Source organism: Liolophura sinensis, chromosome 1 (assembly GCF_032854445.1).
Source record: "Liolophura sinensis isolate JHLJ2023 chromosome 1, CUHK_Ljap_v2, whole genome shotgun sequence".
In the NCBI taxonomy this organism is placed as follows: Eukaryota; Metazoa; Mollusca; class Polyplacophora; order Chitonida; family Chitonidae; genus Liolophura; species Liolophura sinensis.
The window spans coordinates 93,783,795-93,801,416 of NC_088295.1; the positions used below are offsets into that span (position 1 = coordinate 93,783,795).

General features: G+C 43.2%; 1 protein-coding gene across 4 annotated transcripts in view; it reads right to left on the bottom strand.

The window, feature by feature from the left end:
* The window catches only part of LOC135462145 (neural cell adhesion molecule 2-like), a 91,983-nt gene that overhangs the window by 25,563 nt on the left and 48,798 nt on the right, over window positions 1–17,622 (bottom strand). For 3 of the 4 annotated variants that reach the window (XM_064739517.1, XM_064739519.1, XM_064739516.1), the window contains exons 13-16: window positions 14,792–14,947; window positions 14,439–14,566; window positions 12,047–12,242; window positions 11,310–11,327 (exon numbers count right to left, since the gene is read on the bottom strand). In XM_064739517.1, coding sequence (XP_064595587.1) covers window positions 11,310–11,327; window positions 12,047–12,242; window positions 14,439–14,566; window positions 14,792–14,947 — 498 coding nt within the window. Of the gene's footprint in view, window positions 1–1,919; window positions 5,105–11,309; window positions 11,328–12,046; window positions 12,243–14,438; window positions 14,567–14,791; window positions 14,948–17,622 lie in introns of those variants that run through there. The other variant, XM_064739520.1, reaches the window with a different exon arrangement.

A 17,622-nucleotide genomic window follows, 5' to 3' on the forward strand; every position in this document is an offset into this window, starting at 1 on the left:
TAACCCAATTTAGCACGTGTGGTAGGCGTTGTCTTTATTATGTCATACCATTCGATCTGTCAAACAGGACAATATATGCACATATAGGCAAACTATGCAGCCTAATCTCAACACCTGTACGACATTCACTTTGTAAGAGAACAATTCTGCACACTTTTTCAACTTGTAAATTATTTATGAATTTTCTCGGTGTGGAAAGATTATGAGTTATCAACACATTGGAATAGCAACGGTGGTCGAATGTTGGAGAAAACCAATGGCTGAGCTTTCAGTTTGACTCGGAGATATTCTGGCTGTGTGTTGCTTCATTGTCCTTTCCCTGTGCATGTTTGAATGCACTGCCAGTTCTTTGCCCTATAAACGGTGATCACAATGAAGACGCCATTGCATCCTCCAATGTAGTTCCACGTCCCTATCATATCATCAACCAGTCATATCCAAAATATACTAAATGGTCAACATGATGGATCTGATGTCAAAATTCAACTGAAGAACAGGTTTCTAGATGTATGCACGTATGGATTCAAACACACAAGAGACCAGTTTTCCAAACTGAAGTGTTTTATTACACCAAATACACTACGGAGTAACAAAATAATCAATTGTGTCAAATACGTGGCCACAATGAGTTGGTCCAGAACGACAGCTATCACTCACACTTCCAGCACTCACGCGCACACTAACACACAATGGATTCCACTCGCACTATTTGCAATCGCCCTCTCACACACACACAAGCGCCCAATCAATTCCGCTCGCACTTGTCAGCACCCGAGCGAACACATGTGACCCCGCGCACACGCTGTCACTCACTCACACACACCAACACACACAGCTACAGGGGATGGCTGAACGTGATTGAAGAAAAGGTAACGGTGGTCACTGCGACGGAAGAGGTACTGCTGATGCTTAGCGGGACAAATCACTACAGCTGAATCACCATGAAATCTTTGTGTGAAAATATCTGCTTACTAACTGATGAATTCCGCTTTACTGGCTGGATATCCAAAGCATTCAGGTAAAACTTGAGCACAGTTAGTGTACTTCTGAGCAAACGTTGTTACAGGTAATAATTAGTGCCTATGAAATAATACTGAAACCTTTTTTAACTTTTTCCTGAAGAAAAATTCGCAGAAAAGCTATTAACCAAGCTGCACATATACAAACGCGGAAGCCCATAGTGTACACATTAAAAAAGCTTAGTCGCAAAGAAAACTTTAGATGTGCTATCTTCACGGATACAAGCTGGCCAAGTCTGCGCCTGCGCCCACACTCAGCCATCCCACACCCCAGCCGCACACTGATCTAACTCATCACACACTCTACTCTGTAGGCGAGGACCAAGTCAATGTGACGTAGTTTGGAATATGGCAAAAAGTCGAGACAGTTCCCGTGTTCACAACAGTTAACATTATACATTATCTTATCGTTAAATTGCATCTCAAAATAACATCTATTACAAGCCAATTTGTCTGTTACATTACAGCTAGTCACACTATTTACTATACTAACGAAATCCTCAGTGACTCGAAAAATCACTTCTGGGGTAAACTCAAATAATCTCAAATAATCATACACACAATATTTCTCCAAAGTATATTCCATATCTACAATAAGATGCTGTACGTACACCTCCAACTGTAAGCTGGGTTAACATGGCTGACATACTCGCATATGTCCCAATCAGCTAAATGTACAGAAGCGTGGCCATCTAAAGCAGTACTAGTGCATACAGCCAGTGTATAGGCGAATCCATTTATACACTGGCAATGGACGCCGTAGTGATCTTCATATTCCTCTTGGTATCAACCGTAGGCGCTCGAATCCAGCAACCGTGCATGTCACATACCCTACACTACAAGTGTGTATGTATATATATATATATATATATATATATATATATATATATATATGTACACTTATGTAAATCAAGGTATAAAATGTCATTTGGCTAGCACATGATAGTCCGGCAATCAGGAAAGTAAGTTTCTAGCCACCGAAAAGTTCGGCATCCGATGCTTCTCCCAAATTTTGACCATATTGGTCCTTAAAATGTCAGTTCACACGTGTCAGTTTATCAGCGCTAACAAACTGGCTCAGAATATAAAACAATCGTGTCCAAGCGCCTTGGTGGCGTTGTTTATGCTCTCCGTGGACGATACGTACATGAAGCATTGCAGATTGGATGTTCATGGAAAAAAAGATTTCAAGAGAACACGACAGTTTGGTTAATGGGCTTCTAAGACCATTTTACAGTGCCAGCAACATCTTCTGCACGCTGAACATTTTAACAGCGGATGCGCGCCAAGTACAGTCCAACCTAGGCAGGCATTTGGAGGCTTAATTTCTCTAACTGCTAAGACCTTGTTGAAGTGACTTTTTGTACCTTGACTTATTCATAGATAGTGTATTGCAGGGCATATGACATATAGAGGTTGTTGCGTTCGAAGTGTCTATGGTAACAGCATATTATATGTCAACAGAGATAACGAAGAATATACAGACTGGATATAATCATAAACTACAGCTCAACATGGAAATACATTAGCTACATGTACAGAAAACAAACAATATACTACATCTATCTACATAGAAAATATCCGTTCATCAAGGGACCATGTTAGTTCAAGTCAAGAATATGTAGTCATACAAGAAATAACTCTGGATTCATATGATCTTAGCATCAGACTGAACACCTAATATACGGCTACCTACATCCGACATAGTCTTGCTAGTGGCAAAGCCCACAGAAGAGTAAAACTGACCACTGATGTGAGGTGTGAGCGGCAGTCACACAACCCTGCCCAACAAACATGGCCAACACGTACAACACACAACTCTCCGGTAAAGCTCATCCAGAAAAGCACCAGTAACAACCGATGTCACAGTTTATATCAAGATGCACTGGAACGGAGTCAGCACTCAGACAAGCTATAGTTACGTCGTCTGCGGACCTGCATTCCAGTCAGGCAATGCCAATTCGATTAGGACTGGCAAACTCCATCACAAATCATAACATTGCTTCAGCAGCGACAAAACAGAAACGCGTAACCACATCAGCCTTGTGCTTTGGTTTTTCTCTTCCACAGTATAAAAATTTACATAAAATAAATAGACCTATAATAATACAGCACACACAATGTATAAATATGCCTACAAATGAAAAGTACCTTCACTAAGCAACACTCATTTTGCGTATAACTGCGCCAACTGTTGGACAGATCTAGGACTCCGGATGTTTAGGACTGACCCCTGAACATGTGGGCGAAAGCATGGACATGCTGATTTCGGCTAACTCTCCACATGGGTTTTATTAATGCTTAAATCATTTAAAATAGAAAAGTAAAATCTCAATACCTGAGATTGAGCCACAACTTCGTATATAATCGTAAGGTAGAATGTTGCTGATATATAAAGCAGTGACACACTGTTAGATCTAGTAAACGTGTCCGACCTAGAAAGTAACATGAAGGTGGACAGGTAAAATGTGAAAACAGGAATGTAAAGTAAGTGCGTCATACGTTCCCCATTTAACTAGCAAGGCAACTCTAAAGCCAACACATATCAGAATAAGAACATGACAAAAGCATGTAAATTGTAATGCATAAAGGTTTGCGTATTTGACGTTAATAAGCTGAAATCCTCATGTCCTCTTACGTGCAATAACGGCCTATATCATTACCGGAAACGTTTTGACAAGACGTTCAACAAATTAAGCCAAAAGGAAGCAGCGAAGCAAAGTAAGAAAAGGGAAACTCTCAAAATGATGAGCCCTCGTGGTTTTCCCTAATCAAGGACCAATAAGCCTTAGACACTCTTGTATTGCACATTGATTCTTATTTACTCAGTAAAACACTCAATTCAAACAAAATCAAAGGTATGTGAAAAAACTAATGGTAATAATGGAATAATGACATTTACAATATTCACAAGAGCAACAATGACAAGAGCAACAATGACAATAACAAACCTAAAATAGTAACATATGAAAACACACAAAGAGGAAGAGCAAGCTGGTTTTTTGATTTCTGGTTAAGTAATATCAAGGCTGCGAAAAGCCCTTAATTACATTTACTACTTAATGTACTGACCTTGCCATGGGTTTGGTGCAAGCATTTCACTTGTTGATACATGCAATTTCAAACAGTGACAAGGGGAACCCTTGATACACACGGTTCAAGGGACAAGTAAACCACTCTTCATAGTTAGGCACAGTGAAATGGGATGGACAAACAGTCTAAATAAGACAGTAGCCTACTAGTGAAACTACACGTGACACATTCTACAGAATGCATAAACAAGGCAGCATAACCTGGCATGCTGCAGATGTCTTGTAAAAATCCCCGCTTTGATCTGCCATTGGCTGACAGCTTACACTACAGCTGTGGTTAATGTTGACAGTTTGGTGTGTTCTTTCCACCACCAGCTGCTCCTCGGTGAGACAATCACACACAAACCTGCTCCTGTCACACTCCTGTGAGAAACCCCCCTGTCCCCGACAGATCTCACTCTTAACGTCCATTCAACTGTTCTCAAAATTCTAGCACTATAGTACTGATGGAGCTGTCAGTGTCCGTGCAATGTAGCTCGTATCTGTTCTTGTTTAGAGTTCCACAGCACCAGACTTACGGGTGAAAATTGCCCACAGTCTAATACAAGACCTTAGTAATCAGGTACATTTCTGCCACAGCTCACAGTTTACAAGGAACTAAAGAGTATTTAGCTGGAAACTGCCACACAAAATCTAATCGGTAAGGGCTGACCTATTTAAGTTTCTTTTTGGACTAAGATAACTGTAACTTAATTATAGAATAAACATGGCAGATGTAAAATAAAACATGGCAAATTGGTCTTAGTTTTACAAAATTATCATAATAGTACGGTTCTACTGAAGCAGGCCGTGTCTGGACATACGAAGCCTGCCACAGCCCTAACCAAAGGCAGATTTTAGTACAAACAAGGAGCTGTGGGTGAGAACTAGGGTCTGTCAGCTATTATAAGATCGCAAGGAGGCCAGGGAAAGACAAACATGCAAGTCCTGTTGTGGTAACAAGGAGGGTCGCCACACTGGGGGCAATCCGAGACCCGAACCCGCCAATACCCACTGAAAAAACAAAGACAAAAAGAAAGAGTGTCAAAACAAAGTGGCTCAATGCACAACAGTCAAGACAAGGCAATTGAAAAATGGTTCAAGAAGCATTAGCATATAGGGGCCATACTGACCAGCATGTAGGGGTCATACTGACCAGCAGGAGACATGATCGCCTTCACAAAGATGATACCACTGTCCAGCAACTAGTTAACATTCTCACTTTTTCTGAAGGTTTTTTCATTGCTTTTGATTTAAGCATATTTTATCTCTCATTGTCAAACTGTATGTCACTAGGCAAATACAGAATGTAGTATTTGTTACTTCTTGTCATATTTCTTACACTGAATAGGGTACCGGTAGTCCTTTCCAGTAAAGTCATTTTTATATGAAAAAAATTCCAGACAGAGATAAAACAACAGAAGATTATTCTAACTAGACAGCAGTATCAGCTTTGATCAGGAAAAAAACAAACACACAAATCATGCTTGAAAACCAAATCACAAAAAGTTTTAGATTCAGTGTTCAGAGTACATATTCAAACACAACATATTAACAATCACAAGCAAGAATCAAAACTGAAAAGAAATCTCACAAAAACATTACCACATTCTATGCCACATACAAGAAAATATATAGCATTCATGTCAGAGTTCTTGGACATGTTTAGCAAAACCAAAATAATATGCAAAACTAGTACAAAACACTCCATGCACAGATCACCAAATTTTTTTTTTAAATTAAGCTGCAGATTAACTGAAAGCATTTGTGTAAGGTAGGCATATGGATGACATTCATCAGTTAAGATGTGTAAGCAAATGACTCCAGACAAACTCTACTGTTAGTGTTCTCTGCGACTGGAAGCGAAGCTTGAGATCTGAAAGCAGCTAGGTTGTTATCCTGTTTGTTAGTCTGACAAGCACATAACAAAACTTGGCGCTGGTTTGGTGACCCTGTCCACAAATACCTAGAGTGTGTAACACCTGCCAGGGCTTCGTGTTCAGGTCTCTTCTATAAAAATAGTAGCCTTTTTGTCACAGAGTTTTGTATTTTGTACTTTTGCTATGAAATTTATAAAACAAAATGATATCAGGTTTTGTGAATTCATTTTCTTAAGTTTTTTCATGCAGCCTTCACATAACTTGGCAAAAGATCATGTCCACATAAAAACACATCGGATTATATATGTGTTATTTATTTCTCCTTTCAGAGCATGTTGCTATGCGATCTTTTCACTCTTTTTCAATAGTACATACTGTTTAAAAGCTATCACAAAAAGTTCTAAAACTACGGTACATAAAAGCACAGGAAGCCACTGGGTTGATTGAGGTTACAACACCAATGCTAAACCCAACCAGGACACAGATTTTACCACAGTCTACAGAACATCATCACACAAAAAAGGCACAACAACAACAACAACAAAAGCACAACCTACAGTCCCTCCCTCCCCCAATCTACACAGGCACACCAGTGGGTACATGGATAACAAATCCATTAATGAACACCAGTGTGTACATGACTATCAAATCAATTCAAGTGCACTGATCTATACAGAGCTAAGCATTCCATCAATGTAGCCTACACCCAATGGTACACCAGTGTGTACATGACTATCAAATCAATTAATGTGCACTGATGTGTACAGAGCTAAGCAATCCATTAATGTAGCCTACACCCAATTGTACACCAGTGTGTACATGACTAGCCAACCAATTAATGTGCACTGATGTGTACAGAGCTAAGCAATCCATTTATGTAGCCTACACCCAAATGTACACCAGTGTGAACATGACTAGCAAATCAATTAATGTGCACTGAAGTGTACAGAGCTAAGCAATCCATTAATGTAGCCTACACCCAATTGTACACCAGTGTGTACATGATCAAATCAATTAATGTGCACTGATGTGTACAGAGCTAAGCAATCCATTAATGTAGCTACACCCAATTGTACACCAGTGTGTACATGACTATCAAATCAATTAATGTGCACTGATGTGTACAGATGAGTACACATGGTTAAAAACTTCACCAATAAACACTAATGTGTGCAAACCAGACCAATCAATTATTGTTTAAAAGTATGTACACAGACAACCATTCCTCTTATGTACAGTATTTTGTAAGGATACACAGCTAGTCAATCCAACAGGAAACATGCTCATAACTGTACAGAAATACACAAGTGTGTACACAGCAAACCAAGCCACGAATGCATATAGTTAACAAATTTGCAATCATGGCTAATCCTGGCTGATCAACCCACAGCTGCCAAGTACAATCCACTAATATACAAAGGGTGTGCACAGAGCCAACCAATCCACTAATGTACACCAGTCTGTACAGAGCTAACCACTCGACTAATGTATGCCAGTGTATACAGATCTAACCAATCCACAAGAGCACACTAATGTGTACAGGTCTAAGAAATCAACTAATGTACACCACTGTGTACAGTGCTAATGACTCAATAATGTACAGCAGTGTGTACACAGCTAACCAATCCACTAACGTATACCAGTGTGTACAGAGCTAACCAATCCACAAGGGTTCACCACTTTCATGCAAACCTAACTTTGATAATGTACAGGAGTGTGTAAAGAGCTAACCAATCCACAAGGGTACACCAGTGTGTACAGATCTAACCAATCCACAAGGGTACACCACTGTGTACAGAACTAACCAATCCATAAGGGTACACCAGTGTCATACAGAGCTAATAAATCCACAAGAGTACACCAGTGTGTACAGAGCTAACCAATCCACAAGGGTACACCACTGTGTACAGAACTAACCAATCCACAAGAGTACACCAGTGTGTACAGAACTAACCAATCCATAAGGGTACACCAGTGTCATACAGAGCTAATAAATCCACAAGAGTACACCAGTGTGTGCAGAGCTAACCAATCCACAAGAGTACACCAGTGTGTGCAGAGCTAACCAATCCACAAAGGTACACCAGTGTTATACACAGCTAATCAATCCACAAGTGTACACTAGTAAGTGCACAGAGCTGACCAATCCAAAAGTGCACACTAGTGTGTACAGAGCTGACCAATCCACAAAGGTACACCAGTGTGTACAGGGCTGACCAATCCACAAGGGTACACCAGTATCTTACTGAGCTGATCAATCCACAAGTGTACACCAATGTGTACAGAGCTGACCAATCCACTGACGTATACCAGTGTGTACAGAGCTGACCAATCCACTGACGTATACCAGTGTGTACAGAGCTGACCAATCCACTGACGTATACCAGTGTGTACAGAGCTGACCAATCCACTGACGTATACCAGTGTGTACAGAGCTGACCAATCCACTGACGTATACCAGTGTGTACAGAGCTGACCAATCCACTGACGTATACCAGTGTAATGACGGCCACCTGATGGATTAGTGCACAGCGCAGTGTACATAGCTTAACTTGGACTGCACTATCAGGGTAAACAGGATAGCTGCAGATTTTCATTCATGATTATTTATCTATAGATGAATCAATGACATTTTTGTAATAAGGCTGAAGCACTGATGACTACATCTGTACAACTGTATACAACATCACCGGCAAACCCTGGCATCACTTTCACATCAGAATCCTCATCACTACATAAGAAAACCTATGTTACACATAACACACTGATACATACAGAAATCCTGAACGGAAATCATCTATGAATCCTTGTCCTCATTTACACAGGCAAATCCTCACTTCTCACGCATATGTTGCAATGTATGTATGTATAAATGAATCTTCTTCGTGACAAGAATCTCAGCATGCTTTATGCAGATGACTCATCAGCCTATAATATATATTCTGCCCCCTTCAAAAATGAAATCCTCATTTGACCATATGAATCCTTGTAACTAAATACAGAATTCTCATTCAAATACACTAATACAAACATCAACACTAGCAAAATAGTACTGTTCAAAAATCATTTTTACATCTTGTGAAGATTGTTTTCTTGCAAAACTTGATTATATGATGTGGAACATATAACGAGATTCTAGCAAAATATTTTGGTGGCCACAAACTGAAAGGCAGAAAGCCCTGTCATGATCACACCCTGGGGAGTCTACTTACGCACCCCCACCCTCACCCCCACGCACACACACCTGACACTGACAGACAATACTTCGCTTGTTGCAATGGTCTTTCTTGCTCAAAGGATCCTTGACAAACTAAATTCCTGATATGACCTACAAATTAATCACTGTTGGCCAATATATTGTGAAGTAATTCCATTCCAAAAAGATGCACCATCATGTAATGCTTCACACATTACCCCAGTTGTCCAAATGTGGTTCATTTCACCTTCATATTGAAGACAACTGACAGCCACATTTCAACAGGAGGCAGATGTTGCTGTATGTTACAGCGAATATCTAGAAATACTTGTCTCCCCCTGTGCCAACTGAAGCTTTCGACAACTTGCGATCCTTTACCACAGCCTACAATCACTAATGGTATAAGACAAATGCCTACTAGACATTTCAACACCTACAACACTTTTCCTTCAGCATTTCACTCACACACATTTGAATTAATGTTCACTTGAGATTAAGTGAGTAGACAGAGTATTAACATTTGATAATACCATGTGTTACAGCACCTCCTGTAAGGCCTAGTCACACCACAGGGCCACGATAATGCCTGCTGGGTTTATGGGATGTTGGCACCTACTGCAAGGGCTAGCCACACCACAGGGCCACGATAATGCCTGCTGGGTTTATGGGATGTTGGCACCTACTGCAAGGGCTAGTCATACCCAAGAGCCTGCCGGATTTATGGGATGTTGGCACCTACTGTAAGGGCTAGCCACACCACAGGGCCAGTGATAATGCCTGCTGGGTTTATGGGATGTTGGCACCTACTGCAAGGGCTAGTCATACCCAAGAGCCTGCCGGATTTATGGGATGTTGGCACCTACTGTAAGGGCTAGCCACACCACAGGGCCAGTGATAATGCCTGCTGGGTTTATGGGATGTTGGCACCTCCTGTAAGGCCTAGCCACACCACAGGGCCAGCAATAATGCCTGCCGGGTTTATGGGATGTTGGCACCTCCTGTAAGGGCTAGTCACACCACAGGGCCAGCAATAATGCCTGCTGGGTTTATGGGATGTTGGCACCTACTGCAAGGGCTAGTCATACCCAAGAGCCTGCCGGGTTTATGGGATGTTGGCACCTACTGTAAGGGCTAGTCACACCACAGGGCCAACAATAATGCCTGCTGGATTTATGGGATGTTGGCACCTACTGCAAGGGCTAGTCACGCCCAAGAGCCTGCCAGGTTTATGGGATGTTGGCACCTACTGCAAGGGCTAGTCACACCACAGGGCCAGCAATAATGCCTGCTGGGTTTATGGGATGTTGGCACCTACTGTAAGGGCTAGTCACGCCCAAAAGCCTGCCAGGTTTATGGGATGTTGGCACCTACTGTAAGGGCTAGTCACACCACAGGGCCACGATAATGCCTGCTGGGTTTATGGGATGTTGGCACCTACTGCAAGGGCTAGTCACACCACAGGGCCAGCAATAATGCCTGCCGGGTTTATGGGATGTTGGCACCTACTGCAAGGGCTAGTCACACCACAGGGCCAGAAATAATGCCTGCCGGGTTTATGGGATGTTGGCACCTGCTGTAAGGGCTAGTCATACCCAAGAGCCCGCCGGGTTTATGGGATGTTGGCACCTATTCTAAGGGCTAGTCACACCACAGGGCCAGCAATAATGCCTACTGGGTTTATGGGATGTTGGCACCTACTGTAAGGGCTAGCGATAATGCCTGCTGGCATGCTATACACCACACCAGCACTAGCTGCTGTCCGAAAGGGCCACAGGTATTAGCATCCCCTCACCAAACCACTACACAAGACAGAACCTTAGTTAAAACCAAACTGTTAGCAGGTGTTTGTTATGTTTTTAATTTGATATAATGAATGTGTCCTGCAATATGTGAGACTGGGAGGCAGAAGGCATATAGCTGGGTGAAGCTGGAACTGGCTGAAGCATGGTGCGTAAGGTGAGTGTTCCCACAGCTCCGCCCTCACCTGGCCACGGCCAGCAGGTATACAGGTAAGGCCAGCCTGTAGAGGAACTAGCTCCCAGCTGGGTTAGTACAGGCAACTGGCTCAAACAACTCAATTGCAGATGGGAGAGGGAGGGTAAACATAGATATATCAAGAGAAATAGAGCCAGATTCGACTTACCTCCAGCAGCATTTGATCCTGTGAACGGAAACAAGATTCGGGCTTTAATAACACGTTCATTTTCAGTATGTATTTTATTACAGTTTTCATAATCCAGAAAAACAGAGCTACATTTATGTTTTCAAGTACCCTATAAATAGCTCTATGCTTGACACATGGTCACAAAGACAGCAAATGAAGTCTCACAGCTACATATAAATAAACTGATTTTTTAGTGGCGTTTTTATCCCCTTTATGAATATTTGACTTCCACAAGGCCTGTCTGGAATATGGGAAGAGGAAACCAAACAAAGTCCATAGGAAGCCAGACAAAATCCATAGGAAGCCAGACAAAATCCATAGGAAGCCAGACAAAGTCCACAGAAAACCTGTGGAGCTTGCCAGGTTATAAATCTGCCCTCCCCACTGATGTAAAGCCAAAGCCCTGACAGGTAAAGGGATAGTTGCCAGAGCCCTTTGGAACCCCAGTGTGGCCAGTCATCAGCCTGGAAGATTGATTTATTGTTTTGTTTCATTGTTCTTTAGCATCATACTCAGGAATTGTTTACTTATTACTGGTCGCCACTGACGGGAAAACAAGTATGCAGAGTAAACCACCAGGCAGAGCGACTGAGAGAGTGTTTATTCCAATACTACATTTCAATGCAGTCACGATATTAGAAAAAAGGGGCTGCTTGCACGAAGGGATTGTAACGATGCTGACTGCTTCTGTCAATCCCCACACACTGTGAACTTACCATATTTTGTTGTCATGACGATATGTCGGGTCTCTGACTTGCCAACCCCATTGACTGCATCGATCTCAATTTGATAGGTACGCTCAGGAATGAGGTTGGTCAGTTTGAAGGACGTGGCTTCTGGATTCTCCTGTTTCACGACCTTGAAGTCAGATTTGATGTCTGTGATCTGGTTGTTAGATTGGTTATATGTCACCTGCAAGAATAACAAATGCCATTGTACAACATATACTAAGTCTTGTACAACGTACATCAGGTCTTGTACAACGTACATCAGGTCTTGTACAACGTACATCATGTCTTGTACAATGTATACCATGTCTTGTACAATGTACACCATGTCTTGTACAATGTACACCATGTCCTGTACAATATACACCATGTCCTGTACAATGTACACCATGTCTTGTACAATGTACACCATGTCTCGTACAACATACACCATGTACAATGTCTTGTGCAATGTACAACATGTCTTGTACAATGTATACCATGTCTCACACAATGTACACCATGTCTTGTACAATGTATATCATGTCTCACACAATGTACACCATGTCTTGTACAATGTACACCATATACAATGTCTTGTGCAATATACACTGTCTTGTACAGCATATACCATGACTTGTGCAATGTACACTGTGTCTTGTAGAATGTACACCATGTACAATGTCTTGTGCAATATACACTGTGTCTTGTACAACATACACCATGTCTTGTACAATGTACACCATGTCTTGTACAATGCACACCATGTCTTGTACAGCATACACCATGTCTTGTACAACATACACCATGTCTTGTACAATGTACACTATGTCTTGTACAATATACACCATGTCTTGTACAATATACACCATGTCCTGTACAATATACACCATGTCTTGTACAACATACACCATGTCTTGTACAACATACACCATGTCTTGTACAGCATACACCATGTCTTGTACAGCATACACCATGTCTTGTACACATACACCATGTCTTGTACAATGTACACCATGTCTTGTGCAATATACACTCTGTCTTGCAAAACATACACCACGTCTTGTACAAAAAGAAGTACAACCTGTAAGTATTGTGAAAGCAATAGCAGGACAATAGCTGTGTGTGTACAGCATGTATGTCAAAGCTTACAGCAGGACAATAGCTATGTGTGTACAGCATGTATGTTAATGTTTACAGCAGAACAACAGCTATGTGTGTACAGCATATAGATCAAAGTTTACAGCAGGACAATGGCTATGTGTGTACAGCTTGTATGTTAACGTTTACAGTAGAGCAATAGCTATGTGTGTACAGCATATACATGTATGTCAAAGTTTACAACAGAGTAAGACAGCCATAATTTTGTCTCAATTGGATGCAGGGAACCATAAATCAAACTTGATATTTAACTTGTTCTAGTGAAGTCATATACCAAGTTTACATTTAACAAAAATTATTCGTGAGTACTGATTTGGCAGATACCAAAGAAGCTTACTATGCGTCATGTTTGATTTCACACGCCTCTCCATTTCCAAAAATTGCCTTCTTAATTCTAATCAATGCAGAGGGTAATGAAAATTTCTGTTAAAGGGAGAGAACTTGTAAAGCAAACAGGTTGTCTCACAGAACTTTGGATATGTTCAACTGAGTTTCAAGAAAGTCTCAAATTGAATAAATATAAACAGTTATTGAGATTTTTATTCAATCGATGGACTGAATACGAGCTCGTGCAAATGACTTCTTTGAACCCCTGCCATCTTGTATTTATTTATTTATTTGATTGGTGTTTTATGCCATACTCAAGAATACTTCACTTATACAGTGGCCAGCATTATGGAGGGAGGAAACTGGGTCAAGCCCAGAGGAAAGCATGAAAATCTGGCAGACCTTCCAATGTGTGGCCGGAGAGAAAGCCAGCGTAAGATGGACTTGAATTCACAGCAACTGCATTCTTGACAGGCTCCTGGGTCGTTATGTCGTTCTGGCACGCTAACCCTCTTGGCCATGGAGGCCCACCACCTTCTATAATAATGGTGTACACTATGACTTGTACAAAAAACAACATACACCATAAACATTTCAAGTTTCCATCCCCACTCCCTCCCTCCTCAGCCTTATACTTCTCCACTGTGCTTCTAGATCAGTCCACTCTACCTGGTTGCCAATGTCAACGCTTTCCAGGTGCAACTCCAGAAAAAACCCTATTTTGTATGCTTTCCAAGGCCTGCATAAGTTCATGTCAACTTCTGAGCTTTTCATGGTTTCCATGGCCCCCTACAAACACTGTGTACATTGTACATACCCACACATGCCTAAGGCATATGTATACTGATGCGTAGAGCCCTTGTGACCACAAGATGGCCACACAGTAATGTTTACAGTACAAATTCTAACTCACACGACGGTAACGTATGATGTAGTGTTTTATAGGTGATCCGCCATCCCTTGGTTTTTCCCAGACGAGGTTGTATTCTGAAGATGTGTCACTCACAGTTTTAGATAGGATGTTCACTGGCTCCGGAACAGCTAAAACAAAATTGACACGTTTACTTTTAGTGACAAACAGTAACATACAGTATCACATTTCCACATTTCCTTGTATGTTGTTTGCTACAAGATGCTGTGTAGGGGAACTTGATTTGCAATGTAGGGTTTGCATGGAATGGAATTTCAGATGTAGACTTATTCATTTTCACATTATACATGTAATGTACCCATATGAACCCAACTTAGCCAGGTGTAAATACTCACAGATTTTCTTGGTTGTGAACTGGGTTTCCCTGGGGTCACTTAGTCCGACGTCTGTGCGAGCGTAAACGCTGATTGTGTACAGAGTGGATGGGTTGAGATTCTCAATATCCACAGTTGTCTTTGGCCGGCTGTCATCATCATTTGTCCTCTCAGGATCTGATCAAACAGAGACACAGATACAGTTATTTTTAACAACAACATGTATGTCTGAAGATGTCAACAGTTTTTGCTTCTGACATACTTACAGGTACATGTAGGCTACATAGAAAATGTGGGCAAAACAACCACAACCAAACATATGATGATCATCCTCACAAAGTAGTTATTTCCATTTTTCAAAAAAAGTTTGCCTCTGCCTGATTTACTGAGATGAGGGGGATGGAGCCTCTGCCTGATTAACTGAGATGAGGGGGTTGGTGCCTCTGCCTGATTAACTGGGATGAGGGGGATGGTGCCTCTGCCTGATTTACTGAGGTGTGGGGTTGGAGCCTCTGCCTGATTTACTGAGATGAGGGGGATGGAGCCTCTGCCTGATTAACTGAGATGAGGGGGTTGGTGCCTCTGCCTGATTAACTGAGATGAGGGGGATGGTGCCTCTGCCTGATTTACTGAGGTGTGGGGTTGGAGCCTCTGCCTGATTTACTGAGATGAGGGGGATGGAGCCTCTGCCTGATTAACTGAGATGAGGGGGTTGGTGCCTCTGCCTGATTAACTGAGATGAGGGGGATGGAGCCTCTGCCTGATTTACTGAGGTGTGGGGGTTGGTGCCTCTGCCTGATTTACTGAGATGAGGGGGTTGGTGCCTCTGCCTGATTAACTGGGATGAGGGGGATGGTGCCTCTGCCTGATTTACTGAGGTGTGGGGTTGGAGCCTCTGCCTGATTTACTGAGATGAGGGGGATGGAGCCTCTGCCTGATTAACTGAGATGAGGGGGTTGGTGCCTCTGCCTGATTAACTGAGATGAGGGGGATGGAGCCTCTGCCTGATTTACTGAGATGAGGGGGATGGAGCCTCTGCCTGATTAACTGAGATGAGGGGGATGGTGCCTCTGCCTGATTTACTGGGATGAGGGGGATGGCGCCTCTGCCTGATTTACTGAGATGAGGGGGTTGGTGCCTCTGCCTGATTAACTGGGATAAGGGGGATGGTGCCTCTGCCTGATTTACTGAGGTGTGGGGTTGGTGCCTCTGCCTGATTTACTGAGATGAGGGGGATGGAGCCTCTGCCTGATTAACTGAGATGAGGGGGTTGGTGCCTCTGCCTGATTAACTGAGATGAGGGGGATGGTGCCTCTGCCTGATTTACTGAGATGAGGGGGTTGGTGCCTCTGCCTGATTAACTGGGATGAGGGGGATGGTGCCTCTGCCTGATTTACTGAGGTGTGGGGTTGGAGCCTCTGCCTGATTTACTGAGATGAGGGGGATGGAGCCTCTGCCTGATTAACTGAGATGAGGGGGTTGGTGTCTCTGCCTGATTAACTGAGATGAGGGGGATGGAGCCTCTGCCTGATTTACTGAGGTGTGGGGGTTGGTGCCTCTGCCTGATTTACTGAGATGAGGGGGTTGATGCCTCTGCCTGATTAACTGGGATGAGGGGGATGGTGCCTCTGCCTGATTTACTGAGATGTGGGGTTGGTGCCTCTGCCTGATTTACTGAGGTGTGGGGGTTGGTGCCCCTGCCTGATTTACTGAGGTGTGGGGTTGGTGCCTCTGCCTGATTAACTGAGATGAGGGGGATGGAGCCTCTGCCTGATTTACTGAGGTGTGGGGGTTGGTGCCCCTGCCTGATTTACTGAGGTGTGGGGATTGGAGCCTCTGCCTGATTTACTGAGGTGTGGGGGTTGGAGCCTCTGCCTGATTTACTGAGGTGTGGGGGTTGGTGCCTCTGCCTGATTTACTGAGATGTGGGGGTTGGTGCCTCTGCCTGATTTACTGAGATGTGGGGGTTGGTGCCTCTGCTTGATTTACTGAGGTGTGGGGGTTGGTGCCTCTGCTTGATTTACTGAGGTGTGGGGGTTGGTGCCTCTGCCTGATTTACTGAGGTGTGGGGGTTGGTGCCTCTGCCTGATTTACTGAGGTGTGGGGTTGGTGCCTCTGCCTGATTTACTGAGGTGTGGGGGTTGGTGCCCCTGCCTGATTTACTGAGGTGTGGGGTTGGTGCCTCTGCCTGATTTACTGAGATGTGGGGGTTGGTGCCTCTGCCTGATTTACTGAGGTGTGGGGTTGGTGCCGCTGCTTGATTTACTGAGGTGTGGGGGTTGGTGCCCCTGCCTGATTTACTGAGGTGTGGGGGTTGGTGCCTCTGCCTGATTTACTGAGGTGTGGGGTTGGTGCCTCTGCCTGATTTACTGAGATGTGGGGGTTGGTGCCTCTGCCTGATTTACTGAGGTGTGGGGTTGGTGTCTCTGCCTGATTTAGTGAGGTGTGGGGTCAGTGCCTCTGCTTGATTTACTGAGGTGTGGAGGTTGGTGCCTCTGCTTGATTTACCGAGGTGAGGGGTTGGTGCCTTTGCTTGATTTACTGAGGTGAGTGGGTTGGTGCCTACCCTTGATTTAGTGAGGTGAGGGGTTGGTGCTTCTGCTTGATTTACTGAGGTGTGTGTTGGGGGAAAGGGTGGGGGGGCTCAGCTTGATTTGCTGAGCAAACAGGATATACATCATGTAGGACTGGATACTGCCACATTCAATGGCCATCCCCTCTGTCCACAAGACGCATGTGCTCTGCCACACAACACCCAATGCCTTAGCCTATTTGCTACAGGTTTACTTCAAAATGATGTTCCTGCAAGTTGACACCATTGTCCAATCCTGCTAATTGTACTACCCATAGTG